The 26,574-nt window shown below is 52.4% G+C and overlaps 2 protein-coding genes across 6 annotated transcripts; both read left to right on the top strand.

Moving 5' to 3' along the window:
* The first annotated feature begins 991 nt into the window (after positions 1-991).
* On the top strand, positions 992-2,644 carry LOC123454041 (formin-like protein 10). The gene is made up of 3 exons (XM_045132109.1): positions 992-1,402; positions 1,916-2,363; positions 2,582-2,644. Exons 1-3 carry the CDS (start codon positions 1,383-1,385, stop codon positions 2,642-2,644), a joined length of 531 nt encoding a protein of 176 aa, XP_044988044.1. The 5' UTR covers positions 992-1,382.
* A 285-nt stretch (positions 2,645-2,929) lies between these two features.
* On the top strand, positions 2,930-25,787 carry Patz1 (POZ/BTB and AT hook containing zinc finger 1). Of its 5 annotated transcripts, none has more exons than XM_004664085.2 (5): positions 2,930-4,262; positions 5,735-5,798; positions 13,400-13,571; positions 22,639-22,776; positions 24,248-25,787. In XM_004664085.2, exons 1-5 carry the CDS (start codon positions 2,965-2,967, stop codon positions 24,664-24,666), a joined length of 2,091 nt encoding a protein of 696 aa, XP_004664142.2. In that variant the 5' UTR covers positions 2,930-2,964; the 3' UTR covers positions 24,667-25,787. The 5 variants fall into 5 exon arrangements, with proteins under 5 accessions (XP_004664142.2, XP_004664144.2, XP_004664143.2 ...); XM_004664087.3 differs by having other exon boundaries at positions 22,704-22,776; positions 24,248-24,421; XM_004664086.2 differs by lacking the exon at positions 22,639-22,776.
* The last annotated feature ends 787 nt before the right edge of the window (positions 25,788-26,574 follow it).

Raw genomic sequence — 26,574 nt, 5'->3', positions numbered from 1 at the left:
TATAATTTTTTTGTTTTAATACATTTTATTATTTGAGAGAGAGAAAGAGGCAGAGAGAGAAGGAATGGATGCACCAGGGCCCCCAGCCACTGCAAAGAACTCCAGATGCATGCGCACCTTGGGCATCTGGTTTACGTGGGTCCTGGAGAATCGAACCAGGGTTCCTTGGCTTTGTAGGCAAACGCCTTACCCTCTAAGCCATCTCTCCAGCCCCACCCCCCCTTTTTTTTTTTTTTGAGGAAGGGTCTCACTCTAGCTCAGGCTGACCTGGAATCCACTATGTAGTCTCAAGGTGGCCTTGAACTCACGGCAATCCTCCTCCCTCAGCCTCCCAAGCCACCATGTCCAGCTTTATCATGATCTTTGAATCACCCTTATTTTATGAGACAGGTGGCTGTAGTTTCCAGTATGCAGGTTACTTGGCTCAGAGTCCAAGAGAGTGGAACCAAGCACCCGACCCAAAAGCTCAGGTCTGCGATTCGAACCCTGATCCTTCCCGCGGTGCCACGCCCGAAAGCCCCGAGCAAGCGCGTGGCCAGGAGCAAGCAAGGCGCGCGGCGGCGATGGGATTCCCAAAGCGAGAGTTGGAAGCCGGGCCTGTTCATTTGCATGCTAATACCCAGAATGCTTTTCATCCACACACTCACACACATCCACACACCCCTTCTTTTCATGGAAGCGCTCAGTTTGGAACCGTGGAAAGTTTGGAACACATACTTCGCTCCTCTTTGCAAGTGTGGGAACTTCCCGCCCGCACACGCGGTGCTTGCAGCCCGGGGCTCTGAACCTAATTGGCTCAGCGGCTGCCGCCAGCAAACGAACTTCGGGGTTCAACCCTTGCGTAGCAGCATCCTTCGGCAGGACAGGGACAAAGCACCCAGGCCTGGCCGCAGGGTCCGTGGCCAGAGAGCTCGGAGTCTCGCGGGGCGGGGGGGTGGGCGCTGGTGGGGAGCAGCATCCTTCGGATTGGTGGTGGCGGGTGGAGGGGGGTAAGATCGAGGGCGCTTCTCCATCCTGGTACCCCTGTATTCCTATTTCCCTTCTGAAGAATGCGTGGACGCTCGAGGGGTCCCTAGTCTTGTCCATCGCCATCATAAGGTCGCTTCCCTGAGCTGGTGACTTCCCATTCCCAGGGGCACAAAGCTCAATGTGGTTGAGGGGACAGGCTGGTCTCTGGTCTTTTATCTCCCCAGCTTTCCCCGGGCGCGCAGAGCCCACCCACTTGGGTCAGTGTGCTAGATACAGGAGGTTCCGCCTGTGCCTGGTGGCCAGGACCCCCCACCCCCACTCCCCGGGCATTTCCTAGGTTTGGAAGCCCGGCGGAGGGTCGCAGGCGACTTCTAGGGACTTCACCTATTTAAGCGGGGCAAGGAAAGGTGCCGATGCCCGCCGGACCTGAGGGGTGAGCGAGGTTGCCTTGGAGCGGGGGGGATCTGCACGTTTCAGATCCCCCCTCCCGCACGCTCGCCCACACTCTCCGCGGGCAGGGGAGGGACAGTTGGTAGCTGGTTTGCTGGCTCGGCGCTACGTTTGCATTGGTGGTGGTTAGAGGGGAGGCGGGGGGGACACGCTGAGACTGCAGCCCCCGACCCGGCGGGCGGGGTAGGGAGGCGGGGGCCGGACGGGGGCTCAGACTGCGCTAGCATTGGCGGAGCTGGGGAATGGGGAGGGGGGGCAGGAAGCGGGGGGGAGCGGAGCTTGGGGGGTGTGTGTGTATAAATAGGGAAAGGGGGGGGACGTGCATCCTCGGCTGAGTGAGTGCGGGGGGGGGGGCGCTCGGCACAAAGAAAGTGGAAAGTTTGCAGCAAGGGGCGGCCCAGGCTAGAGATCCAGACGCGCACGTGCAGGGACGGGGGCACCGGGGGGCGCCCCCCACACCGACCTCGCCGTTTCTTTTTTTTTCCTCCCCTGCAAGCGAGAGAGAGAGGGGGGGTGTTGTTGGTATCGCCCCCCTCCTTCTCCTCCCCCCAGGGGTGAAAGTGCAAGAGGAAGTGCAGCCGCTGCCATCTTTCCTCCGTTCCGAACACACGGAGCCCGGGGCCGCAGCTCCGCCGCTCCAACCCGTCGCCTACGCCTGGCCCGAGGCAAGGGCCCAACCCTGCTGCTGCCGCTGCCGCTGCTACCGCCGCCGTCGCCCGTCTGTTGTAGCTGCCGCTTCTACCGCCAGGCTCCGGGACTCGGCCCTGCTGCGCCACCGCCCCCCAACCCCCGTGCGCGCCCCGCCGCCGCCGCTGCCGCCGCCGCCGCCTTCGCCTTTTGTTTCCTCTGCTCCGGCGCCCCCGCCCCGGCTCGCGCTTTGCAGGGGACGCAGCGCGCGCCCCCAGCGGGCCCCGGGAAAAGACTCGGAGCGCGCGCCTGCGCCTGCGCGGCCGGCTCCCCTCCCCCTCCCCGCGTGCGCGCGCGCGCCTCTCTCTCTCTCCCTCTCGCTCTCCCCCCCTCGCTTTCTTGGCTGCGCGCCGGCGCCGCCTGGCGGGCGGGAGGGTAGGTGGCCCAGGCGCGTTTGCAAGAGGGGCGCGCACCTCTTTTAAGCTCGTTTACCGCCCCCCCCCCTTTCACCACCACCACCCCGCCGCCCCGGAAGGTAGAGACGGAGGAAGGGAGGCGGGCAGGCGGAGAAGAGAGAGGAGCGCGCGAGATCCACTAGCGGGGGGTGGTGGTGGTGGTGGTGGTGGCGGCTATGTGGGGGGTAGTGCACCCCACCATCTAGGCATTTCTGATTTGGGCGTAAGGAGGGGGGGGGCGTGTGCCCTGGGCGCACCTGCGAGAGGCCACGGGGAGCTTTCCCTCCCACCCCCGGGCCGGCACGTGCGGGGAGTGTAGTGTGGACACGTCCAGTTGAGCCCACTGAACCCTGACTTCTCTTGTGTTGTAGTGGGGAAGGGACGGGGAGGTGGGTGGGCGGGTGCCCAGGCCCTGGGTTAGTGGGGAGGGAGGGGTGGCGGTGGTGGCGGTGGCCCGGCGGCCATGGAGCGGGTCAACGACGCTTCCTGCGGCCCGTCGGGTTGCTACACCTACCAGGTGAGCAGACACAGTACGGAGATGCTGCACAACCTGAACCAGCAGCGCAAAAACGGCGGGCGCTTCTGCGACGTGCTCCTGCGGGTGGGCGACGAGAGCTTCCCGGCGCACCGCGCCGTGCTGGCCGCCTGCAGCGAGTATTTCGAGTCGGTGTTCAGCGCCCAGTTGGGTGACGGGGGAGCTGCGGACGGGGGTCCCGCCGATGTGGGAGGTGCGGCGGCGGCAGCTCCGGGCGGCGGCGGCGGCGGCGGCGGCGTCGGGGCCGGGGGCAGCCGTGAGCTGGAGATGCACACCATCAGCTCCAAGGTGTTCGGGGACATCCTGGACTTCGCATACACTTCGCGCATCGTGGTACGACTGGAGAGCTTCCCCGAGCTCATGACGGCCGCCAAGTTCCTACTGATGAGGTCAGTCATCGAGATCTGCCAGGAAGTCATCAAACAATCCAACGTGCAGATCTTAGTGCCTCCTGCCCGGGCTGATATCATGCTCTTTCGACCCCCTGGGACTTCTGACTTGGGCTTTCCTTTGGACATGACCAACGGGGCAGCCTTGGCTGCCAACAGCAATGGTATTGCCGGCAGCATACAACCTGAGGAGGAGGCTGCTCGGGCCACAGGTGCAGCAGCTATTGCAGGCCAAGCTTCCCTGCCTGTGTTACCTGGGGTGGACCGCTTGCCCATGGTGGCCGGACCCCTGTCCCCCCAACTGCTGACATCCCCATTCCCCAACGTGGCATCCAATACCCCTCCACTGACTAGCAAGCGAGGCCGGGGACGCCCAAGGAAGGCCAACCTGCCGGACTCAATGTTTGGGTCCCCGGGGGGCTTGAGGGAAGCAGGCATTCTTCCATGTGGCTTGTGTGGCAAGGTGTTCACTGATGCCAACCGACTCCGGCAGCATGAGGCCCAACACGGTGTCACCAGCCTCCAGTTGGGGTACATTGATCTTCCTCCTCCGAGGCTGGGCGAGAATGGGCTACCCATCTCTGAGGACCCTGACGGCCCGCGAAAGAGGAGCAGGACCAGGAAGCAGGTGGCCTGTGAAATCTGTGGCAAGATCTTCCGCGACGTGTACCATCTCAACCGGCACAAGCTGTCCCACTCTGGAGAGAAGCCCTACTCCTGCCCCGTGTGTGGTCTACGGTTCAAGAGAAAAGACCGCATGTCCTACCATGTGCGGTCCCACGATGGGTCTGTGGGCAAGCCATACATCTGCCAGAGCTGTGGGAAAGGATTCTCCAGGTGAGAATGCACCACCTCCCACCCACTCCCTTGCCGTGCCCTGTCTCCCTTCTGCCACACGGTCCAGCTCCTTTGGCCAGATCTGGGGAGGTGTGGTGTGGTGGAGGTCACTGGGCCTTACAGATCCTGCTGGATTTAAGCAGAGTGTCTTAAGGGCCCTGGTTTTGAAATGGTATGGCCAAGAGCCGCGGCTCTTCCTTGCTGTGCCCTCTGCACTCCTCCTCTGGGAGAGGCCTGTTGGAAGGGGCCGGATTCCTCAGGCCAGAGCCATCGGGCTTCGCCATTCTTCTCCCTGGGTTCTCTTTGTGTTTCCGGCACCAGGCGTGGGGCCCCCTCTGGGGGCGGGAGGCTGGGCTCCTCCCTCGACTTTCCTCGCTTGAATGGCTGCTGAGGGTGGGACTGGAACAAGTGCATCTGGGACTTCTTAGCCTCCTCCCTAGATCCTGCAACGCAGAGAGTTCTAGCAGAGTCCTGAATCAGTAGGCTCCAGTTTTTCCCCCTCCCCCCACATGACCCTGGGATGGGGAGACTTAAAAGCCGGGCTCCCAGGGCTGCTTCTGAAGCTGCAGTTCCTTGATCTTTGATCTGCGCTCACCTGGTGACTCTAGAACCCAGAGAACCCACGGGTTTTCCATAGGTTCTTGAGCCAGAATGGAAGGCAGGCACACCTCCTTTCAACTCACTTTCTAGTGAGCCTTCGGAGAACTGAGAACCTGTTCTGTCTGGGAGTAGGGTGCTGGTTTGTTTTTCTCTTTGAGAATTTTGAATAAAGGGTTGCTTTTCACTTCAATCCCGAGTACCCTTGTGTGTGTAACCCTAGGAGCAGGGAACTCCCTCAGAGCGGCCCCAACCAGGAACCAGTCTTACCGGTCAGACAGCCCCTGCCCACCTGCTCTGGCGGGCATCTGGCATACCAGCCCAGCTGGGGACTTAAGGCTCCATCTCTGGCCTCTGGGGACTGAATTCCATCTGGGTGGCATTCATTGGCTGCTGTGGCTGGAGAAGCTGGGGGGAGGGGAATGCTGAGTTTCTAAGGGGCTTAGCCTGGACAATGAATTACACACACACACACACACACACACACACACACACACAGCCCCCTCCCAGAAAGGCCTACGATGCAAAGCAGCCCTGTCTTATTCGAAAGCTGCTGCCTTGGTTCCTAGAATCATTGAGTTTCTGCTGGGGTGTGGGGGGGAGGCAAGATCAGAGAGAAACACTGGCTTCCCCTTACTCCCACCCTCAGGAGAAAAAAAAAAAAAAAGGCAGGCCAAGAGGCTGGGCCTATGTAGCCAGAGCTGAGTGGTGACTTTTCTTTGTCTTGCTAGGGTGGGAGAGTTGGAGTCCTTTCTAGCAGGGTGTGTGTGTGTGTGTGTGTGTGTGTGTGTGTGTAGAGTGGGGTCTTGCCAAGTTGGTGCCCGTCTTCTGATATCTTGTCCTAAAAAGTTTCTCTTGGTTCTCTCTTGTTCCAGGCCTGATCACTTGAACGGACACATCAAGCAGGTGCACACTTCTGAGCGGCCTCACAAGTGTCAGGTAGGGGCTGGGCCAGGGCAGAGAGATGGGTAGAAGGAGAAAGTCGCTGCTTTCTCAGACCTGGCCATGAGTGAGCTGCTGTGTGTACTGACTCTGCCATTGCTTTACCCACACGCACCTCGCATCCTGTCCCTCCAGCTTCCCTCTGACCCTCTTTGTTTGGTCGCTTGGTCTCGGTATACTCCATCCATTCTGTTGCCTGACTTTCCTCTGCCGGTGTCTGCTGGCCCCATGGATGCTAGGCTGCGTGCACAAGAGTTGTCCTGGGGGACGTGGTACCTTTCAAGGCCTGGCTGTAGGTTCTTGGGAATTTGTACGGACTTGCAGGGATTTCAGATGGGCTTCTTGGCCATCCCAACCACCCACCTTCCCCCTGCTCGGAGTTGAGTGGGAACTCTTTCTGGGAGCCCCTCAGCTTAAGGCATGAGGCTGCAGGGAGGCAGGAGGTAGGGGGCTTGGTCTCACCTCCCGACACTGGCACCTCTATAAACCCATCACAAGCCCTGTGCGCACCAACAGCGAGAGGTTTAGGAGGACCGGAGAGCGAGGTATTCCCTTCCCGTGGGGCAGCAGGTGGGGGTGCTGGACTGGATTTTCACCCTTGTCATCTTGAATAGTATCTGGGACTCCGCTGGCACCCAGAAAATTGAGTTTCCTTTCCTGGCCACTGCGCAGTTCTTGTGTAGTGGGAAAACACACCTGTCTTCTTCATTGTCTCCCTTCTCTCGGGCCAAGTGCCCCCAGCTAAGGACAAGACAGGGCTCCTGGGCACGTGCTACAACTTCCGGCAGGAACAAACTGCTTCTCCTTAACCCGTTGGCAAGAAGGAACTGGGGCCGCTTTTAGGGAGGGATGGACGTGCTGTCTTGAGGCAGAGAGTCCTCAGGGGCCGGGGGTAGACTATGTTCATAGACCCTAGGCTAGGAAGGTTCTCCCAAGGACAGCACCCCAGGGTGGGCCCGCTGGGATCTGTCTTTGATTTGCTGTCTTCTGTCTCTGTCCGATTCTGTCATCACAGAGCCCATTCTGACTCCCAGGTAGTATGCTAAGCAGCCCCAGGCAGGCTAGGAGGAGCCCAGAGGGCAGTGGGGGTGTGCCCGGTGGCCTGGGGGGGTAACCTGCACTCTCTGCCCTTTTTCTAGGTGTGGGTTGGGAGCAGCAGCGGCCTGCCACCCCTGGAACCTCTTCCTAGCGACCTGCCATCATGGGACTTTGCCCAGCCTGCTTTGTGGAGGTCGTCCCATTCGGTTCCTGACACCGCCTTTTCCCTTTCTCTAAAAAAGTCCTTCCCAGCCCTTGAAAACCTGAGCCCAGCACACTCCAGCAATGCTCTCTTCTGTGCAGCCCCAGCAGGATATCTGAGGCAGGGCTGGACCACCCCAGAGGGCAGCCGGGCCTTTAGCCAGTGGTCTGTAGGCTAGCCTGCATTCCCCTGGAGAGGTGAAAGGGGACTGGGAGGAGTGGCTAGCCTGAGACCCTTGCTTTTGGGAGAGGCCAGTAAAATGGTTCCTGCTCAGTGTGTCCAGCCGCCTCCTAGGATGTTCTGGAATTTTTCCTAGCTTAGGGTTCCAGATATGGGTAGCAAGTCGTATCTCTCTGGATCCCCCTCCCGTAGCCTCCTGAGTTCCTTTCTAGGCTCTTTTGCCTCCTTCAGAGGTGGTACCCCTGGGCCTCTGTCCTTGTCTGGGTCAATCTGGAAGTTGGTGCTTTCCCAAGAACTAAGTCTTAGCTTATGTGTTTGCTCCCTCCTGCTTCACTCCCCAGAAGATGGGGGGGTCTCTAGAATGGGGCTTGGCCACCCTCCTCCCATTCCGGGACGTTCTAGCACAACTTCAGCCAGGGCCAATTGTGTGCCCTCTTCCCTGCTTCTAAGACAAGGTCCTGCTTTAATTTCTGGCTGGTGAATTAGGTTTTTGATTTTTGTGCGTTTTTTTTTTTCTTTTCTTTTCTTTTTCTTTTTTAAGCTGGTCTGCTCAGGAATTAAACTAACCAGTAGCTTTTTATTGGGCTACCCCAATACATAGCTTTAGGGGCTGATAAAGCCAATGTAGACCCCAAGATCCCACTAGTATGTCCCTTAGCCCCTGCAGAATATTGGGGTGGGGATGAGGAGTGATGATAAAAGTTTTCATTCTAACATTTGAGGCTTTGTGTGTTTTGTCCTTGGTCTGTGTCATAACATCGGTGACATTGTCCCTTGTATGAGTCAGCTCCCGCCCTGCCCCAGCTCTTCCAGCATACGCTAGAATGTAGTAGAGGACTGCTGCCCCATCTCTGGCCCTGTCTCCCTCACTCCCATAACAAGGGCTGTGGGCTGGCCCAGCAGGTGTGTCCCAGCTTGGTTAAATAGCAGGGACATCTGGGTGGGATTGCATGGTATACTAAAAACACCAGCATGAAGAGGTGACTGTCTGAAAGTTGATTCTTTTTCAGTCCCTGACCAGCTAGGCACAGGCAGCACTTCTCCATATCGCCTCATGTCATGGAGCACAAGAGCGGTCACTTACAGAGATTGGAGGGAAGGCCATATCTGTAGGGCAAGGGAACCTCAAGCTTGTCAGGGACCCACAAGCCTCCTTGAGTCTTGAAGGTCTGCCTCAGCCGGCCCACATGCCTCTACCTGGAATTCAGCTGTAGTTACAAGGCTGGGGCGCCTCAGACCTCTTACGTTGCTTCTAGTGACGCCACTTCTTGGGTTGGTTAGAAAAGGATGAATTGGGATATAGCAGAAGAATGCTACTGTTTTTTTAAATATTTATTTTTATTTATTTATTTGAGGCAGTGAGAATGGACGCACCAGGGCCTCCAGCCACTGCAAATGAACTCCAGACGCATGCGCCACCATGTGCATGTGGCTTCTGTGGGAACTGGAGAATTGAACCTGGGTCCTTAGGCTTTGCAGGCATGTACCTTAACTGCTAAGCCATCTCTCCAGCCCCCAATCTACTGTTTTAACAAATATTAATGTGTATTTGAGAGAGAGAGAGAGAGAGAGAATGGGCACATAGGGCCTCTAGCCACCACAAATGAACTCTAGACACATGCGCCACCTTGTGCATCTGGCTTATGTGTAGGTATGGGAGCGGGGAATCGAACCTGGGTCCTTAGGCTTTGCAGGCAAGCACCTTAACTGCTAAGTCATCTCCAATCCCTGCTCTTGGACTTTTCCTGGCTGTATGAGAAGGCAGCTCAAGCCTTCCCCTGAGGCTGCTAGGCTTCAAAGGCCTTCTGGTGCCGGGGTGTGCATTATTTGTCCTTGGGGCCCCTTTCCCAAGATGTTTGATTCAGGAATGAGAAAACTCTAGGGATTGTGGTGGTCAGTGGGCTGGGCCAGCACTGGCCAGTAGAAGGCTGACTGAACCCCAGCTGCAGGCAGGACAAGAATTCGATCAAGCACCCTGGGAAGTCACGTTCTGGTGCTAGTTGGCTATTTTCTTTCCTTCCTTCCTTTCTTTTTAAAGACTTATTTTTATTTATTTACTTATTAGAGACAGAGGGGTGGGAGAGAGAGAATGAGAATGGGCGCGCCAGGGCCTCTAACCACTGCAAACGGACTCCAGACACATGTGCCACCATGTGCATCTGGCTTACTTGGGACCTGGAGAATCGAACCTGGGTCCTTAGGCTTCGCAGACAAGCACCTTAACCACCAAGACATCTCTCCAACCCCTGGTTGGTTATTTTCCATCCTGCATCCTTCTCCCTGTCTAAGTTGGGGGGTTACTTTTCTCCTGAGTGGCCTCAGGTTCTGAGTATCCCCTTTGAGATGTTTTCCTTTAGTGCCTTCTGTGGGTCATGTGTTGTCTGAACTTCTGATAGGTCTAGACTTTGACTCTTACACTTAGGTAATTTGCCCAGAAAACCTTGGTGACTCCAGCCATAGAGATCCTGATACAGAGAAGCCAATTGTTCCTTCATGTCGGCTTTGTAACATGGTGCAAGTTTTTGTTGTGGCTTCTCCCCTCCCCCCACTCCAGTATCTGACTTACATTTCTTTTCGTTTTTTTCAAGGTAGGGTCTCACTCTAGCTCAGGCTGACCTGATACTCTGTAGTCCCTGGTTGGCCTCAAGCACATGGTGATCTCCTACCTCTGCCTCCCAAGTGCTGGGAATAAAAGTGAGCCCCACCCTGCCCCAGCCTGACTTAAAATTCTAATTATATTTGCTAAGACTAAAGTTAGAATTAAACTTCCTTGAGAGATGATCAATGGAAGACTAGGAACTTTTTTTTTTTGGGGGGGGGTGTTGAGGTATAGTCTCCCTCTAGCCCAGAATGGTCTGGAATTCACTGTGTAGTTTTAGGGTGGCCTTGAACTCACAGTGCCTCTGCCTCCCAAGTGCTGGGATTTTAATTTTGCTTAACTAATTCCCAGGCGGATTATACACTTGTGGATTATTAAGGGTTGGCTGTCTATCATCTTGAGCACCAAAGCAGGACAAGGCAAAGCCTTTAGAAGATCCCAAAAGAAGGTTGACAAGAGACACAGGGCATCTCTCGTACCTCTCCACAGAGATTCTGGAAGACAGTTAGGAATGCTTTGAGCACTGTTATCTTTTTGTTGTTGTTACTTTTATTTATTTATTTGGGAGCAACAGACAGAGGCAGATATATATATAGAGAGAGAGAGAGAAAATGGGCACGCCAGGGCCTCCAGCCACTGCAAACGAACTCCAGACATGTGCACCCCCTTGTGCATCTGGCTAACGTGGGTCCTGGGGAATCGAGCCTCGAACCGGGGTCCTTAGGCTTCACAGGCAAGCGCTTAACCGCTAAGCCATCTCTCCAGGCCGAGCTCCATTATCTTACACCTTGTTCATATCGGGTCCTTCAAGTTCCAAGGCTTAAGCACATCTCCCTCACTGCAGGAGGGGTAGCCCTTGGATCACTGGCAAAGCCAGGTCTTACCCCTGGATAGATGGACACATGTACCCTCTGCCCTATTGATGTACAATGACAGTCCTTGCTGTGGTGTGTGGGCTGGTGGGCTGGGTGGGAAATTCTGAATTGTTTTTCTCACTGTGGCCCATCCTTGTGTCATGATGCCCCTGCGTGGGGCCCACCTGTGAACAGGGGCTGAGTCTTCTAGATGCTTTCTGGGTTGTCTAACAGCTGGAGTTTCCCTGCACCCAAGTCCTGTCACCTTCTTGTACCAGGAGAGACCCGGATACCAAATATACTGGGTCTTGGCACCTTTCAGTCACAAGATGTGCTGCTGACACGGGAGGGGATGAGGCCACAGACTCAGGGCAGGCGTATGCGTCCCAGTTGCCTTGCATCCTCTCAGGGCCTCAGCTCAGCAAGGAGAGAGACAGAGAGAGGGAGAGAGAATGGTCACGCCAGGGCCTGTAGCCACTGCAAACAAACTCCAGACACATGTGTCACTGTTGGCATCTGGCTTTACGTGGATAGTGTAGAATTGAACTTGGGTCATTAGGCTTTATGGGTAAACGCCTTAACTGCTGAGCCATTCCCTCAGCGCCTGTGTTTGCTTCTTCATTTATTTTTAATTTTATTTATTTGAGAGAGAGAGAAAGAGGCAGGTTGAGAGAGAAAGAGAATGGATGCGCCAGGGACTTTATCTGCTGCAAATAAACTTCAGACACGTGTGCGCCACCTTGTGCATCTGGCTTATGTGGGTCCTGGGGAATTAAACCTGGGTCCTTTGACTTTGCAGGCAAACGCCTTAACCACTAAGCCATCATTCCAGCCCTGTGTTTGCCTCTTGCTCTGATTATACAGAAATGTCTATATGTGGTAACAGCGTTCAGTCACTTTGAGACCTCAGGTTCTCCGGATCCACTTCTATTATTTTATTTGACAGAGACATACAGATGGACAGAGAACGAGTTAAATTAGCACACCAGGGTCTCTTGCCCACTGACTACAAACTCGAGACACATGAGCCATTTGTACACCTGGCTTTACATGGGTACCGGGAAATCAAACCCAGGCTATCAGACTTTGCAAGCAAGCACCTTTAATTGCTGAGCCACCTCTCCAGTTTCCACACCCCTATCCACTTCTAAACAGAAAATAGGGGCAGATTCATAGGGTTGACAGCCAGTCTGCAAGTAACATCTGCAAGGGCGAAAGTTGCTTTCCCTTATAGAGAGCAACAGGAAACACACACACACACACACACAGAAACACAGAGAAAAGAAACATGTCCAATTTGACTTGAATTCAGAGACCATACCTCCATGGAATAAAAATAGGTTGTCAGATGTTGTGGCACATGCCTTTAATCCTGGCACTCAGGAAGCTGAGGTAGGAGGATCACTGTGAGTTTGAGGCCAGCCTGAGACTACATAGTGAATTCCAGGTCAGCCTGAGCTAGAGTGAGACCCTATCTCAAAAAAAAAAAAAAACAAAAAACAACCCAAAACGAACAAACAAAAAGCCATTTGATTCATGTCTTTTCAAGACTTCCTGACATTCTCTGTCCCCCAAGCCTGGGGTGTCTGCATGCCCCAGTAGAGGAAGGGATGTTGGGGAAAGATAATGCCTGGGGACCCTGGGCCTCATACTCAGGATGTATGTGCTGATCTTCAACTAAGTCATCTGCCACTGGTGCCTGGCTGTGAGAGTCCTGGCCGGGCCACAGCTTGCCATGGTTACACACTCCCAGCGGTGGTCACACTGTGACTGCTGTATGGATGAGCTGTGCGAGACCTATGTCTCTATCTGCCTGAGCTCAGAGCTTCTCAATCACTATACTGTAGGCCGATGTCATTGTTCTCTTCTTATCACCATTTCCCCACCTTACTTAACATTTTTACCAACGCTGCGGCCTGCAGTCTCTAATCACTTCAGCAGAATCACCATCGTTTTATGAGCTGTCTTTCCATGGCCCTGTAGCCGAGATGAATGTCCCATTTGAGTGAAATGAACATACAGAATTCTTTGTGAAAAGCGACCCGGGGAAATCCGGGTGGAGAACAGGAAGACTGGCTCATGTGCCAGCAAACTCATCTGTCACTCACTCACAGCCAGTGCCTTGTGGCTAAATGAACAAATAGCCAGGCATGGTGGCTCACGCCTGCAGTCGCAGCGCTTAGGACATGAAGGCAATAGGATCAGTTTAAGGTCAGTCTCAGTTACATAGAGTTTGAGGCCAAGCTGGCCTACCTGAGACCCAGTCGCTAAAAAAAAAAGGAGAGAGGGGAGAGCAAGCAAATAACGTAACTCTTCCCTCAGTGAGCATGTCGGTGGCAAAGAACTAATAATTCCAACTCCAGTGTCCCGTGAAAAGGGATGGGAGGTGAGAACAGCCACTTGACTTTTTTTTTTTTTTTTTTGGTTTCTCGAGGTAGGATCTCACACTAGCTCAGGCTGACCTGGAATTCACTATGTATTCTCAGGGTGGCCTTGAACTCTCAGCGATCCTCCTACCTCTGCCTCCCGAGTGCTGGGATTAAAGGCATGCGCCGCCACACCCCGGCTCACTTGACATTTTGAATCTCAGCCAAACCCTCCGGCGGTCCGATGGCGGGACTCCACGAGGTGGCCAGCAGCTCCTTTCGCTTGCTTCCTGCTGTCACTTGGTCAGGTGATCAGAATGCCCGTTTTCTCAGCCCGTTCTTTTCCTCTCTGCACGCAGACCTGCAACGCTTCCTTTGCCACCCGAGACCGTCTGCGTTCCCACCTGGCCTGTCATGAAGACAAGGTGCCCTGCCAGGTGTGCGGGAAGTACCTGCGGGCGGCGTACATGGCCGACCACCTGAAGAAGCACAGCGAGGGGTCCAGCAACTTCTGCAGTATCTGTAACCGAGGTAACCTTTCCCCACTGACCCCTCGCCTCGGAGGAGGGGCCTGAGCTTGTGTGGGAGACTCGGGGGGTGCCTTGACAGCCCCTCCCTTCCATCATCCCCCAGCTAGCTGTTCGAGGCTCCTTCCTTTCCAGGAAGTGTGGGGTGCTTGAAACAGGAGGTCTCAAGGGGCCAGCAGACTGGAGCAGGAAAGAGATTGTTCTCACGTTTGGGTTCAAACACACCTGGTGCTTAGGTGGCAAGATGCTATTCAACTGCTGAGGTTGGTGAGGATCCCCAAAGTGGGATGTGTATGTGTGTAGCGGGGGGGGGGGCTTGGGGGTGTCCTGTTACAAAGCTTTTTTTTTTTTTTTTTGCCAGCTGGCTCACTGGCAAAGGAAGAGCGTGAGTCTGGAGATGAGCAGACAGGCACTTTCCGACACACATGCTTAAAAGAGAGTCAGAACTGGTAGTGTGTGGCCTTCCTGGGAGAGGAAAGTGGAAGGTGTTCTGAGCAGGGCGGTGTGCTGGAGGCTGAGGTTGACCGAGGTAGTTACTGTGTAGCCATGGCAGCCTTGTTGTGTTGGGTGAAGCCAGGCCTGCCCCTGAGGTTCTGCTGGGTCTAGGTGGCCGTTGGAATTTCCGGAAGTTGGTGTTTGCAAAAAGCCCAGCGTCTGTGCTGACAGAGGTCGGGGCTGGTGTCTGTGTGGGCATCAGAAAGACTGTGCCCAGTTTGCTTGCTTTGACCAGAAGGGGATGTTGCTGGAATGTGTTTGTTTCCTTGGGGACACGTTTGTCCCATTGTGTTTTGTAAGTCTGGGGTATGGATTATTGGGGTGAGCACTGAACCAGGAGTTAAAGGATTTGGGGTTTAATCCCAGCCCGTTGCTGTGTGGTCTTAGTTCCCCTTCCCCTTCAAGCCTCAGTTTCTTCTCAGAGTTAAGAAATTCCACCCCTTCCCATCTCATAGTTACTGTGAGGATTCTCAGAGACAAGGTAGGTGAAGGTTCTGTGAATCCATAAAGTGCTGCACCCTTGGGAGGCCCCTGCCCGTATGCTGTGTAACAGTGGTAGGAAGGATGCCACTTGCTGACATGGGCTTGAACAGGCACAGTGCCCCCCCTCCCCACAGGCCTTGGCTGGACTCCTAGGGTGCCTGTGCTGTCTGCATGTGCCCTGAGGTTCCTGGTGGAGGGTTTTCTTGGGTGTCTTGGAACTGGCTGCTTCCCTGAGTCTACACACCAGAGGTTTCCCTGTAAGGCCATTGATGTTAGTGTTTATTCCAAGAAACCTGCTGGGTGAATGAATGCAGGCAGGTAGTAATTAAAGCAGCTTAAGCTGCCTGTCCTATTTTCTGACACTTTCTGGCAGGAGCTTCCCTCTGGGAGCCAACAGTGGGCTAGTGAGGGCAGGGGGACTGCCCTGGCCCTAGAACACGCTGGCTTCTTCCTTGCTTCGTCCTACCTCACCTGGCTTCCTGGCACCACCCGCAAATAACTCTTAAGTCTGCTGTGATATGCCACCCATAAGACTTCTGTCGTGTTTTCAATGTTGAAGTTACCAGAGCTTAAAAAAAAAAAAACAGTAAAAATGTATGCTAATGATAACACCGGAAAAGCCCAGCCCAGATGACTGAGTTAAGACAGAAATGAGACCAGAGAGCCAGAGCTCTTCAGACTCCTGCTGAGGGAAGATGGGAAGAGCTGAGGTCAGCAAGCAGCAGCGGGAACGTCAGCCCAGCTCAGACACGGTGTGTGTACACGTCAAGATTTTTCCTTGAAGCCGGGCGTGGTGGTGCACGCCTGTAATCCCAGCACTCGGGAGGCAGAGGTAGGAGGATCGCCATGAGTTTGAGGCCACCCTGAGACTACATAGTGAATTCCAGGTCAGCCTGACCTAGAGTGAGACCCTACCTCAAAAAATCAAAAAATCAAAAAAAAAAAAAAAAAAGGATTTTTCCTTGAGAGCTAAAGAGGATTTGGGCAACAGCCACAAGCTACATATGGCTGGGGTGTGGAACTGAGAAGAGTAAAGCCAGAATCCATCAAGACTATATCTGGATAATGGCTAGACAGGAGTCAAAGCCAGAAGACCCTTTTCCTCAAGAAAGGCTAAAGAATACTTGGGTCCAACTCATGCTGTGAGCTAAGAAGAGAAAGTAATTGTAGCCTTTATCAGAAAAGAAGCTTGGCGCTACCTCTCTGGACTCATTCTCTAGGCAGAAATAAGAAGAGACCAAAAAAAAAAAAAAGAAAGAAAGAAAGAAAGGAAGAAAAATCAAGAGAAAAGAAGGATGGTAGGAAGATGGTCCAGGGGTTAAAGGCACTTGCTTGCTAAGCCTGGTGGTCTGGGTTTGATTCCTCAGTAGGCATGTAGAGCCAGATGCACAAAGTAGCACATGAATCTGGAGTTCACTTACAGCAGCAAGGGGCCCTAGGACACCCATTTTTTTCTTTCTCTTTCTCTCTCAAATCAATAAATAAAGGCCTAGTGAGATGGCTTAGTGGTTACGGCACTTTCCTGTGAAGCTGAAAGACCCATTTTCTTTTCACCAGATGCACAAAGTGGCATGTGCATATGGAGTTCGTTTGCAGTGGCTAGAGTCCCTGGTGCTCCTATTCTCTCTATCTGCCTCTTTCTTTCTCTCATAAATAAATAAATAAATATTAAAAAAAAAAAACAAAAATAAATAAATAAAGATATCTTAAAAAGTAGCCAGGTGTGGTAGCACACACCCTTAATGCGATCACTAGGGAGGCAGAGGTAGGAGGATCACTGTATGTTTGAGGCCACCCTGGAACTGTATTATGAATTCCAGGTCAGCCTAGGCTAGAGGATACCTTGGGGAGAAAAAAAAAAACAAAACATAATAAGGAAAGGCTTTTTTTTTTTTCCAGAAAGAAGATAGGTTCTTTTTGGGGGGGGTGGGGGAGGGGTTTCAAGGAAGGGTCTCGCTGTAACCTAGACTGACCTAGAATTCACTATGTAGCCTCAGCGTGGACTTGAACTCACAGTGATCCCCCTACCTCTGCTTTGCAGCCCCCAAGGGTATGACTGCAGCCATTGCTCATGTAGGTGGGGATTCATTCTTCTGGCTGGCGAGGGCATGCGCTGGTAAAGCACTTGCCCGGCACGTGCGAGGCCTTGCCTTCGGCCCTTGGCACTGCCAAACAAATACACAAACACACATTCTCATCTCTCAGAGTTCAAGCAAAGGCTAAATATTAGCCAGCTGGTCATGACAGGTAAGCTTGGACCAGGTGCACTTACAGGTGCCTTCTAAGATTTTTCAATACCAGTAATTAAAAAAAAAAAAAAAAAAGACATGTTAAGCCAGGTGTGGTGGTGCACACCTTTAATCCCAGCACTCAGGAGGCAGAGGTAGGATCACCCTGAGTTTGAGACCACCCTGAGACTGCATAGTGAATTCCAGGTCAGCCTGAGCTAGAGTAAGACCCTATCTTGAAAAACAAAAACAAACAAACCAACAAAAAATGATTTATGTGAGTGAGAGAAAGGCAAACGAACTCCAGACTTGTGGGCTACCATGTGCATTGGCTTTATGTGGGTACTGGGAACCTGAACCTGGGTCCTTACGTGTCACAGCGGGTGCCGGAACCACTAGTCTATCTCTCCAGAATTCTTTGTTTTTGAAACAAGGTCTTGTGGAGCTGAGCTTACTTCACACTTGTGCACCTGTTGTAATCTCAGCACTTGAAGCCGATGGGAAGCATGGGCTTGAAGCCAGCTGGGGCTACAGAGTAAAGCCTTGAGTCCCCCACACCAAAAAAAGAGAGGAAGCCAGGTGTAGTGGTGCACGTGTTTAATCCTGGCATTTGTGAGGCAGAGGTAGAAGGATTGCTGTGAGTTCGAGGCCACCCTGAGATTACATAGTAAACTCCAGGTCAGCCTGGGCTAGAGTGAGACCCTATCTCGAAACAACAACAACAAAAAAGGAATGGAAACTGGGCATGGTGGTACGCCTATAATTTTAGCACTTATGGTGCGGAGGCAGGAGCATTGTTTTGAGTTTGAGGTGAGTCTGTGCTACATACCAAGTTCCAGACCATCCAAGGCCCTCTGTCAAAAAAAAAAAAAAAAAAGTGGTCGGGCGTGGTGGCGCACGCCTTTAATCCCAGCACTCTGGAGGCAGAGGTAGGAGGATTGCCGTGAGTTCGAGGCCGCCTGAAACTACATAGTGAATTCCAGGTCAGCCCAGGCCAGAGTGAGACCCTACCTCAAAAAACCAAAAAAAAAAAAAAAAAAAAAAAAAAAAAAAAAAAAAAAAAGCTGGGCATGGTAGCACACACTTTTATAAAATCCCAGCACTTGGAAGGCAGAGATAGGAGGATTGCCATGAGTTCGAGGCCAGCCTGGGACTACAGAGTGAGTTCCATGTCAGCCTGCACTAGAGTGAAACACTACCTCAAAAAGCCAAAAAAAAAAAAAAAAAAAAAAAACCTCAGAAAAGCAAAAATAAAGAAAGAAAAGAAAAATGGCGCTTTTCCTGTCGGTTGGGACAAGTGTGTCACATAGCCCTACTGTCCAGTTGGCTTTGGGCACAGAAGCAGCAAACCTCGATACGTGGATGTCTGCGCCCCTGTGGAGCCTAACTCGTTTCTGTGCAGGAGCAGCAGACCGGAGCCCAGCTGGGGAGCAGTGGCCTTTGCTAATAAACTCCTCCCTGGAGAGGGAGGGTCGTAGCAGCGGCGTCATGTGTGCCCGGTGCCTTCATCACGTGGCTGCCCGGCTCGGGCTGCCCCTCTGGCTTCTGGTTAAGTGGTGAACGGAGGGCCCGAGGTTAGAATTCCAGCTAAGAGATGCATTCCGCTCGGAAACCCAGCTTCTCCGGCACTCGCCTGCTGAGCTGTGCTGGGGTTTAAATTCCGGGCTTTAAGAGGCAGCTGTGGATCTATTCTTGCCGCCCTGCCAAGCAAGTTTGCTATAGATAGTACAGACTGCAGCTAGGGGAAAAGTTAGAGGATCCAGCCACGCGTTCCTCGGAATGTTTTTCAGGAATATGCAGGAAGTTTTTACTGAGCATCTGCTGTATTCCCCTGGCACAGCCCTCCCTATGAGGAGTAAATAGAATTAATTCCTGGTGCACTCTTTTCTCCTTTGCCATCGACTTTGACTGCACCGAACCTGCTGTGGCATGCCATAGGGAAGGTTTCACGCTACTTCAGAAGCCCCAAAGGGATTAAAAACCAAAAGAAAATTCCCACACAATGTTAATTCCAGCACTCGGGAGGCAGAGGTAGGAGGATTGCCATGAGTTCAAGGCCACCCTGAGACTCCATAGTTAATTCCAGGTCAGCCTAGGCTAGATCAAGACCCTACCTCCCTCAAAAAAAAAAAAAAGAAAGAAAGAAAGAAAGAAAAAGAAAAAAAGAAAAATAAAGAGAGAGAAAGGAATAATTCCAGCACTCAGGAGGCAGAGGTAGGAGGATCGCCATGAGTTTGAGGCCACCCTGAGAATACAGAGTGAATTCCAGGTCAGTCTAGACTAGAATGAAACCCTACCTTGAAAAACCAAAAAAAAAAGAAACGAAAGAAAGGAAAATCCCCAAGTCAAGCGGCATCATGGTATCAGAAAGTTCTAATGCCTTTTGCTGGAGGCCAGAGAACAGTGTCTCCTGTTCAGCTTGGGTTTGGAGGTCTTCATAGTGCCAACCCAGGAGCCAGGACTAACAGCCTGTTCCCTTTAGCCTTGCCTTCTTGCCTACTCATTCCTGACAAGCTGCGTTCTTCCCGGTGTTTACCTGGGCCCTGCCAGTCTGGCCCCAACACTCAAGCTCAAGACAGCTGGTTCTGCCAAGCACAGCAGATACTAGCACCTGGCCATGAAAGAGGCTTGCCAGTGGTTAAGGGCCAAGTTCTGGTGGCACACAGTCCCAGGCTTGGAGTGAGTCCAGGCTCTCTTACTTAGTGGCCATACATGTGACTGAAAATTATTTCAAGGGCTGGGGAGAGATGGCTTAGCAGTTAAGGCGCTTACCTACAAAGCCAAAGGACCCACACTCGATTCCCCAGAACCCAATTTCAAAAGCTGGGCATGGTGGTGCATGCTTTTAATCCCAGCACTGGAGAGGCAGAAGTAGGAGGATTGCTGTGAGGTCAAGGCCACTCTGAGACTACCCAGGGAATTCCAGGTCAGCCTGGACTAGAGCGAGACCCTACCTTGAAAAACCAAAAAAAATTTTTCAAAAAAAGAAAATTACTTCAAACCACCAAGTGTATTGCTTACTCATCTGTAAAATGGGTGTGATCATAATTGGAGAGTATTAGGGGAACTCTGCAGGTTAGAAGTGCAAAGTGCTGGCTCCTGTGTGCCATCAATCAACATTTGCTAAATGCTTCATAATACTTGTAATACAGCCTTTGTAATACTTCCAGCAGCATTCAAAATGCCCTGGATAGCTGGGCATGGAGGATTATACCTGTAATCCCAGCCCTCAGGAGGCTTTAGTTTGAGGCCATCATGGGCTACAGTGTTAGATCCTGTCTTAAAAACAAAGCCAGAGGTGCTGGAGAGATGGCTTAGCAGTTAAAGTGCTTGCATGCGAAGCCAAATAACCCAGGTTCGATTCCACAGTACTCACGTAAGCCAGATGCACACGTGTCTGGAGTTTGTTTTTCAGTGGCTAGAGTCCCTGGAATACCCATTCTCTATCTCTCCTCTCTCAATCTCTCTCTGCTTGCAAATAAATAAATTAATTAAAAAAAAACAACTGGGGGGCTGGAGAGATGGCTTAGCAGTAAGTGCTTGCCTGTGAAGCCTAAGGACCCTGGTTCGAGGCTCGATTCCCCAGGACCCACGTTAGCCAGATGCACAAGGGGGCGTACATGTCTGGAGTTTGTTTGCAGTGGCTGGAGGCCCTGGCATGCCCATTCATTCTCTATCTATCTATCTATCTATCTATCTATCTATCTATCTATCTATCTGCCTCTTTCTCTCTGTGTCTGTCACTTTCAAATAAATAAATAAATAAAAATAAACAAAAAAAACTGGGGACTGGAGAGATGACTTAGCCATTAAGGCACTTGCCTGCAAAGCCTAAGGACCCACATTTGACTCCCCAGATCCCAAGTAAGTCAGCTGCCTAAGGTGAAACATGTGCAAGGTCACATACACACAAGTTGGTGCACACACCTGGACTTCAGTGGTTAGAGGCCCTGGCATGCCAATGCTCTTTTAATAATAGCATTCGGGGCAGAGGTAGAAGGATAGCTATGAGTTTGAGGCTAGCCTGAGACTACATAGTGAATTCCAGGTCAGCTTGGGCTCATGTAAAACCCTACTTCAAAAAAAAAAAAAAAATACATATACATACATACATAATACTGTGGCAGTTTAGACTTCTTTTTGTTGTTTTGTTTTTCAAGGTAGGGTCTCGCTCTAGCCCAGGCTGACCTGGAATTTACTATGTAGTCTCAGGCTGGCCTCAAACTCATAGCTGTCCTTCTACCTCTGCCTCCTGAGTGCTGGGATTAAAGGCGTGCACCACTATGTGCGTTTATTGGTTTTTTTTTTTGAATTAGAGTCTTACTCCAGCCTGGCCTAGAATGTATGGCAGTCCTCCTACCTAGGCTTCCTAGATGCTGGGATTCAAAGATGTGTGCCATGTGCCTGGCAGGTGAGCATTTTAAGTGGTACCATGGACGGAATACAAGACATCATGCACGGTAGGCAGCCATCCTACTGAGTGAGCCACATAACCCCTAGACTTTATAAAAACAAGTTATGGGCTGGAGAGATGGCTTAGCAGTTAAGGCGCTTGCCTGCGAAGCCAAAGGACCCAGGTTCGACTCCCCAGAACCCATGTAAACCAATTGCACAAGGGGGCGCATGCGTATGGGAGCTCGTTTACAGAAGCTAGAGGCCCTGGTGCTCCCATTCTCTCTCTCTCCCTCTCTCAAATAAATAAATAAAAATAATATATATATGTATTTTAAACACACCACACTGAGACTACATGGTGAATTCCAGGTCAACCTGAGCTAGAGTGAGACCCTACCTCGAAAAACCACACACACAAAAAAAATCTTTGTGCAGGTATTATATAATATACCCCAGCTTCTGACTCTGTGATCCTGTGACTGTGTGGTTTGTAGTTTTAAAAGGAAACAAAAGAAATACCTGCAAATATGCTTTACAGATTGGTACCCCAAGTGGGCCTAAAAACTTTGGTTCCTGCTGATGGCTCTTTCTGATCTTTGACTGTGGTGGGATTCAATGGCAAATCTTCCTGTGAAACGCAAGTCAGAATCCTCTTGACTGACCTACATGGTTCTGTGGCTGCCACCCTTGGACTTGTGGCTAAGGTGGAAGTTGGCCCAAGATCTACTCTTCCCAGCCTGAGCTATGTGGTGGCCCTAACTGACGGAAGCACTGGAGATAAGCTGGAGCCACTGCAAGATGGCTGGATTCCACCCTCAGAATCAAGGCGAACTGAGGTCAGCCTTGTCTCTTCTCTGAGGGAACCTGGCAGCGGCTGCTCCAAAACCAAACCAAAAAGACCCTCGGGGAATAAGACCGTGCCCTCTTTAACATAACTGTGTTCATTCTTTTCAAAAGGTCTAGGTAGTTCGTAGATCCAGTTAGTCTGAAGGTGGGAAAGTTAATGAAATCGAACATACCCTAACAGGTAGAAGGTTGGGATTCCCAGAGGCATTCCCTAGTGATTGTATTTTATCTCCCATCTGCTTCCCCTATTTCGAGTGCTAAATAGGCATTCTCCTGGCTGGAGCCCCACATTCTTGTCTGACCACATTTTTAGCCAATGGTCTCTGCAGCTGTACCAGGCCGAGGCCGTATCTCCTCAGATCACCTGTCACTGAGACACCAAGCAAGCCCAGACGAGGCTGTTCAAGATAGCCTTAGAGAAGGTGCCCCAGAGAAGCTGTGACACACTCCGTTCTGGCTGTGTGGCTCATGTGGTTGCAGCTAGTTTGGGTCAAGGAAGGGGGTCCCTGTCTAGGTACAGCCGACCTGGGAAATGTTAGCCAGAGCGGCCGGAGGCAAGGCGCGGGGGAGCAGAGAGGTGTCTCTTGCAGGCCGCGGGATCTCATCTCCTTTTGTCTTGTTTAGGTTTCTCCTCTGCCTCCTACTTAAAGGTCCATGTTAAAACCCACCACGGTGTTCCCCTTCCCCAGGTCTCCAGGCACCAGGAGCCCATCCCGAATGGGGGAGCAGCGTTCCACTGCGCCAGGACCTATGGCAACAAAGGCAAGAGACCCCCCTCGCTCTGCACTTTGCTTCTCTGCGCAGACTGTGTTGTGGGGCACTGGGCTGGGTGTGGGGAAGGCAGGAAGGCTGCTCTGGGTGCCAGAGATCTGAGCGGCCGTGGCCTCCAGGATTAAAAACCCACCATGGGAATCTCACTCTTAAGATAGCAAGTGACGTTTTAGGGCATTGCCAACGTCCAGACACCCACCTCCTCTTTCCCCCAGCCCTCCTCCTTCTTCCCTCCTGGCCAACCCGTAGAGTCTGGAGCCCTGCAGGGATGCCCCAGGCCCAGGGCTGGAAGAGAAACCTTGCATGACGAGTCACTCTGGGCCTGTTCGCTGGTGCAGGGTGACGTGGAGCTGCTCCCGTTGTTCCCCTCTGTAGGCAAGGTGGGTGGGAGCCAAAGGCTGGCTTCTTTCTGTGGTAGAGGTGCCAGGTTGCCACACTTTTCCGGAGGGCCTCTTGGCTGTGTTTGTGAGCTGCATGGCAGTAAATGAGCTAGTTCCGCGAGCGCCTCTGGCTGAAGGTTGGTTTGCCCAGAGCTTCCGGGCTCTCCGGGCTCCTGGACTCAGGCTGCTTTGGTGGTGTGTCGTGGTGGTGGTGCCTCCTCCTAGCAACTGAGGCCGGGGGCATGGCAGATGGTAGAGATGGCATGCTCCATGCTCCCATCACAGACCTCCTCTCCTGGCATGGCTCTCTGGACTTAGGCAGGAAGCCGCTGGTTGGTAGCAGACCCTCGTGCTGCCTAGGGCTCTCAGGACAGTGAGTTTTTCGTCTCTCGGCCTGGCTTGTCCCGGGTCCCGAATGGAAAACGCCCAGCTGACGGAGCTCCTCAGGGTTGTGTGCTCTTAACGTGTGCTTCGGCTGCATGGCCCGTGCAGGGTTGTGTCGAGGAGGAGAGTGGAAGGCAGAGCTCTTGTGTCTCGATTGGTTTCTGTCAGCGCCATGAACGGAGGGCCTCACGGTGCCGGTTCTGTTCTGCCTGCCCTCGTGAGGGTGGCAGCTCATCGGGTGCAGGAGACAAGCCTCTGATACACCTGCTCGGTGACACCAGAGTAGCTGTCCTCCCAGTGACACCAGGAGAGTGCCTAGGAACTGGGAGAAAGTGTGTGGTGGTGGTGGGGGGGGTCTTTGACTTGTTCTGGGCACAGGCATAGGGATCCCCTCTCTGTCTGCCTTCACTGAAGCAGGCTAAGGTGATGGTGACTGACGTGTGCACATCTGCATGAAGAGTCCACAGCGAGGGAAGCCAGGGGCCCCGGGGCCCTGCTGCCTCTCCCCCATAAGGTGCCACAGGCACCCAGACAGACCAGCCGAACCTCCGTGGGTTCCGCCAGGGCAGTGGCTGGCCGTCGGCTGCCCTCCGCGGGCCAGTGAGCTGGCCTCTTGTGACCCCTCCAGGAGGGGGCGCCTCCAAAGCCTGGCCTCACCCCATGCCCTGTTTTGTTTTGTTCTGTTTTTTTTCTCACAGAAGGCCAGAAATGCTCACATCAGGATCTGATTGAGAGCTCCGACTCCTACGGTGACCTCTCGGACGCCAGTGACCTGAAGACGCCAGAGAAGCAGAGCGCCAACGGCTCCTTCTCCTGCGACGTGGCAGTCCCTAAAAACAAAGTGGAGTCCGACGGCGAGAAGAAGTACCCGTGCCCCGAATGCGGGAGTTTCTTCCGCTCTAAGTCCTACTTGAACAAACACATCCAGAAGGTGCATGTCCGGTCCCTCGGGGGACCCCTGGGGGACCTGGGACCTGCCCTTGGTTCCCCTTTCTCTCCCCAGCAGAACATGTCTCTCCTCGAGTCCTTCGGGTTTCAGATTGTCCAGTCGGCGTTTGCGTCGTCTTTAGTAGATCCCGAGGCGGACCCGCAGCCCGTGGGGCCTGAAGGGAAGTGAGAACGAAGCTGTCCCCACACAAACAGCCTCTGGGGACTGCTGGAAAACATGCTGTGAATGCGGAGGGAAGTGATGTCTTTGGGTTCTGTAGCTGAGAGATTTTTATTCGTTTTTTTTTTTGTTGTTGTTTGTTTTTTAAACCCCCATCCCCCACCCCACTCTCACTTCCACCACCCATCCCCCCAATGGTCTTTAGAAATAGATTCGTCATCTGCTACTCTGCAGAAATACCCGTGAGAGCCTGTATGGGACAATGACAGAAAACACTACATAGGCCTCTTAAGGCAGCACCAGCCCTGGTTTCCCCTAGTGACCAGAAGCCAGTATGTCTGGTGCTCGGTTCTTAGTGATCCCAAGTCCCACTCTAGGACCTCAGTGGTTTTGATCCTTCTCCAGTTCTCTAATTCCTCATTCCTCCTTCCTGTAGCCCTCAAAAGAAATCACAGGAGGGTCTCCAGCCTCTCATACAACCATGATGCCCAACTGTTTTTTGTTTTTTTTTTTAAAGGAAGCCAGAAGCCTACAGCATCCCACGGACCATGGGATGAGTGTCCTCCCAGAGCCTTCTGAGCTTAGCCCTTGGCCTAGAGGGCTCCTGGTTTTCCTGAGCCCCGCTGGAGGCTTGCATTTCACTGCCAGGATAAGCTCAGCTATTGAGGACACCTCCACCCCAAATTCCAGTTCTTACATGATTTTAACTATTCAACTTGCTGTTGGGTTTTAATTCTCTAATTATTATTATTATTATTATTATTATTATTGTTATTATTTAGAACCAGTTGTAGTGAATTGCTACTGAAAGCTATTCCAGGTGATACAGAGCTCTTTGTAAACCGCAGTCACACGTTAGGGTTAGTATTAAACTTTGTTTAGATGTACCATAATTAACTTGGCTAGTTGATTGTTTGAAGTCTATGGAAGAAATAGTTTTATGCAAAAATTAAAAGAAAAAATAACCAGTCTGATCAGGAAGGGGGTTTTGGTGTCATTGGGGACCAGAAAGGTAGGAGAGCCGCAAGTAGGGACATAGTGTACCTTGGTTGTCACACATGAGTAAGCCCAGGTTGAACTTGTGATGTGAATTGTTCTGATCAGACTGTATTAAAAACATTAGTACCTTACTCTGCCTGTTCCTCTGAGTCCAGTTTTTCAGTTGGGGCGGTTCTTTGGGACATGGGTACCTGTATCCTTGTGCGTGGGATGGGGTAGGATCCCAGGAGATCTCCCTTCCTCTCCATTCCACTGGCTCCACCATGATTGACAGGTGGAGGTTACCATTGAGGACATAGCTGACAGGATTCATGTGTTCGGACACTCTGCTGTAGCACTTCTTGGTTTTTCGAGGTAGGGTCTCACTCTCACACTGACCTGGAATTCACTGTGTAGTCTTCAGGGTGGCCTCGAACTCTTGGCAATCCTCTTACCTCTGCCTCCCTGGTGCTGGGATTAAAAGCATGTACTACCATGCCCAGTGTCCAATTTTTTTTTTAATTTTTTTTAGATAGGGTCTCACTCTAGCCCAGTCTGACCTGGAATTCACTATGTAGTCTCAGGGTGAACTTGAACTCATGGCGATCCTTCTATCTCTGCCTCCCAAGTGCTGGGATTAAAGGCGTGTGCCACCACACCTGGCTTCAAATTTTTTTAAAAGAAAATGAAACCAGGGATGGAGAGATGGCTTGGTGGATAAGGTGCCTGCCTGTGAGGCCTAAGTTCCCAGGTTCAATTCTTCAGGTCCCATGTAAACCAGATGCACATGGTGGTGTATGCATCTGGAGTTCGTTTGCAGTGGCTAGAGGCCCTGGTATGCCCATTCTTTCTCTCCCCTCTAATAAATAAATAATTAATTTAAAAATGAAACTAGGGCTGGAGAGATGGCTTAGCAGTTAAGCACTTGCCTGTGAAGCC

The sequence above is a fragment of the Jaculus jaculus genome, chromosome 13 (genome assembly GCF_020740685.1).
Source record: "Jaculus jaculus isolate mJacJac1 chromosome 13, mJacJac1.mat.Y.cur, whole genome shotgun sequence".
NCBI classification, from domain to species: domain Eukaryota; kingdom Metazoa; phylum Chordata; class Mammalia; order Rodentia; family Dipodidae; genus Jaculus; species Jaculus jaculus.
Note: the sequence above shows the minus strand (reverse complement) of the source record. Positions and strands in the feature narration are given on the sequence as shown.

What these genes read in the sequence shown, in the direction of transcription:
- LOC123454041 (XM_045132109.1), top strand. Translation starts at nt 1,383, where the DNA reads ATGCCCGCCGGACCTGAGGG. An exon ending in ATGCCCGCCGGACCTGAGGG is followed by an intron (nt 1,403 to 1,915) that starts GTGAGCGAGGTT and finishes CTCCCCTGCAAG; the next exon opens with CGAGAGAGAGAGGGGGGGTG. An exon ending in CGGAGCGCGCGCCTGCGCCT is followed by an intron (nt 2,364 to 2,581) that starts GCGCGGCCGGCT and finishes CCGCCCCGGAAG; the next exon opens with GTAGAGACGGAGGAAGGGAG.
- Patz1 (XM_004664085.2), top strand. Translation starts at nt 2,965, where the DNA reads ATGGAGCGGGTCAACGACGCTTCCTGCGGCCCGTCGGGTTGCTACACC. An exon ending in TGTGGGAAAGGATTCTCCAG is followed by an intron (nt 4,263 to 5,734) that starts GTGAGAATGCAC and finishes CTCTTGTTCCAG; the next exon opens with GCCTGATCACTTGAACGGAC. An exon ending in AGCGGCCTCACAAGTGTCAG is followed by an intron (nt 5,799 to 13,399) that starts GTAGGGGCTGGG and finishes CTCTGCACGCAG; the next exon opens with ACCTGCAACGCTTCCTTTGC.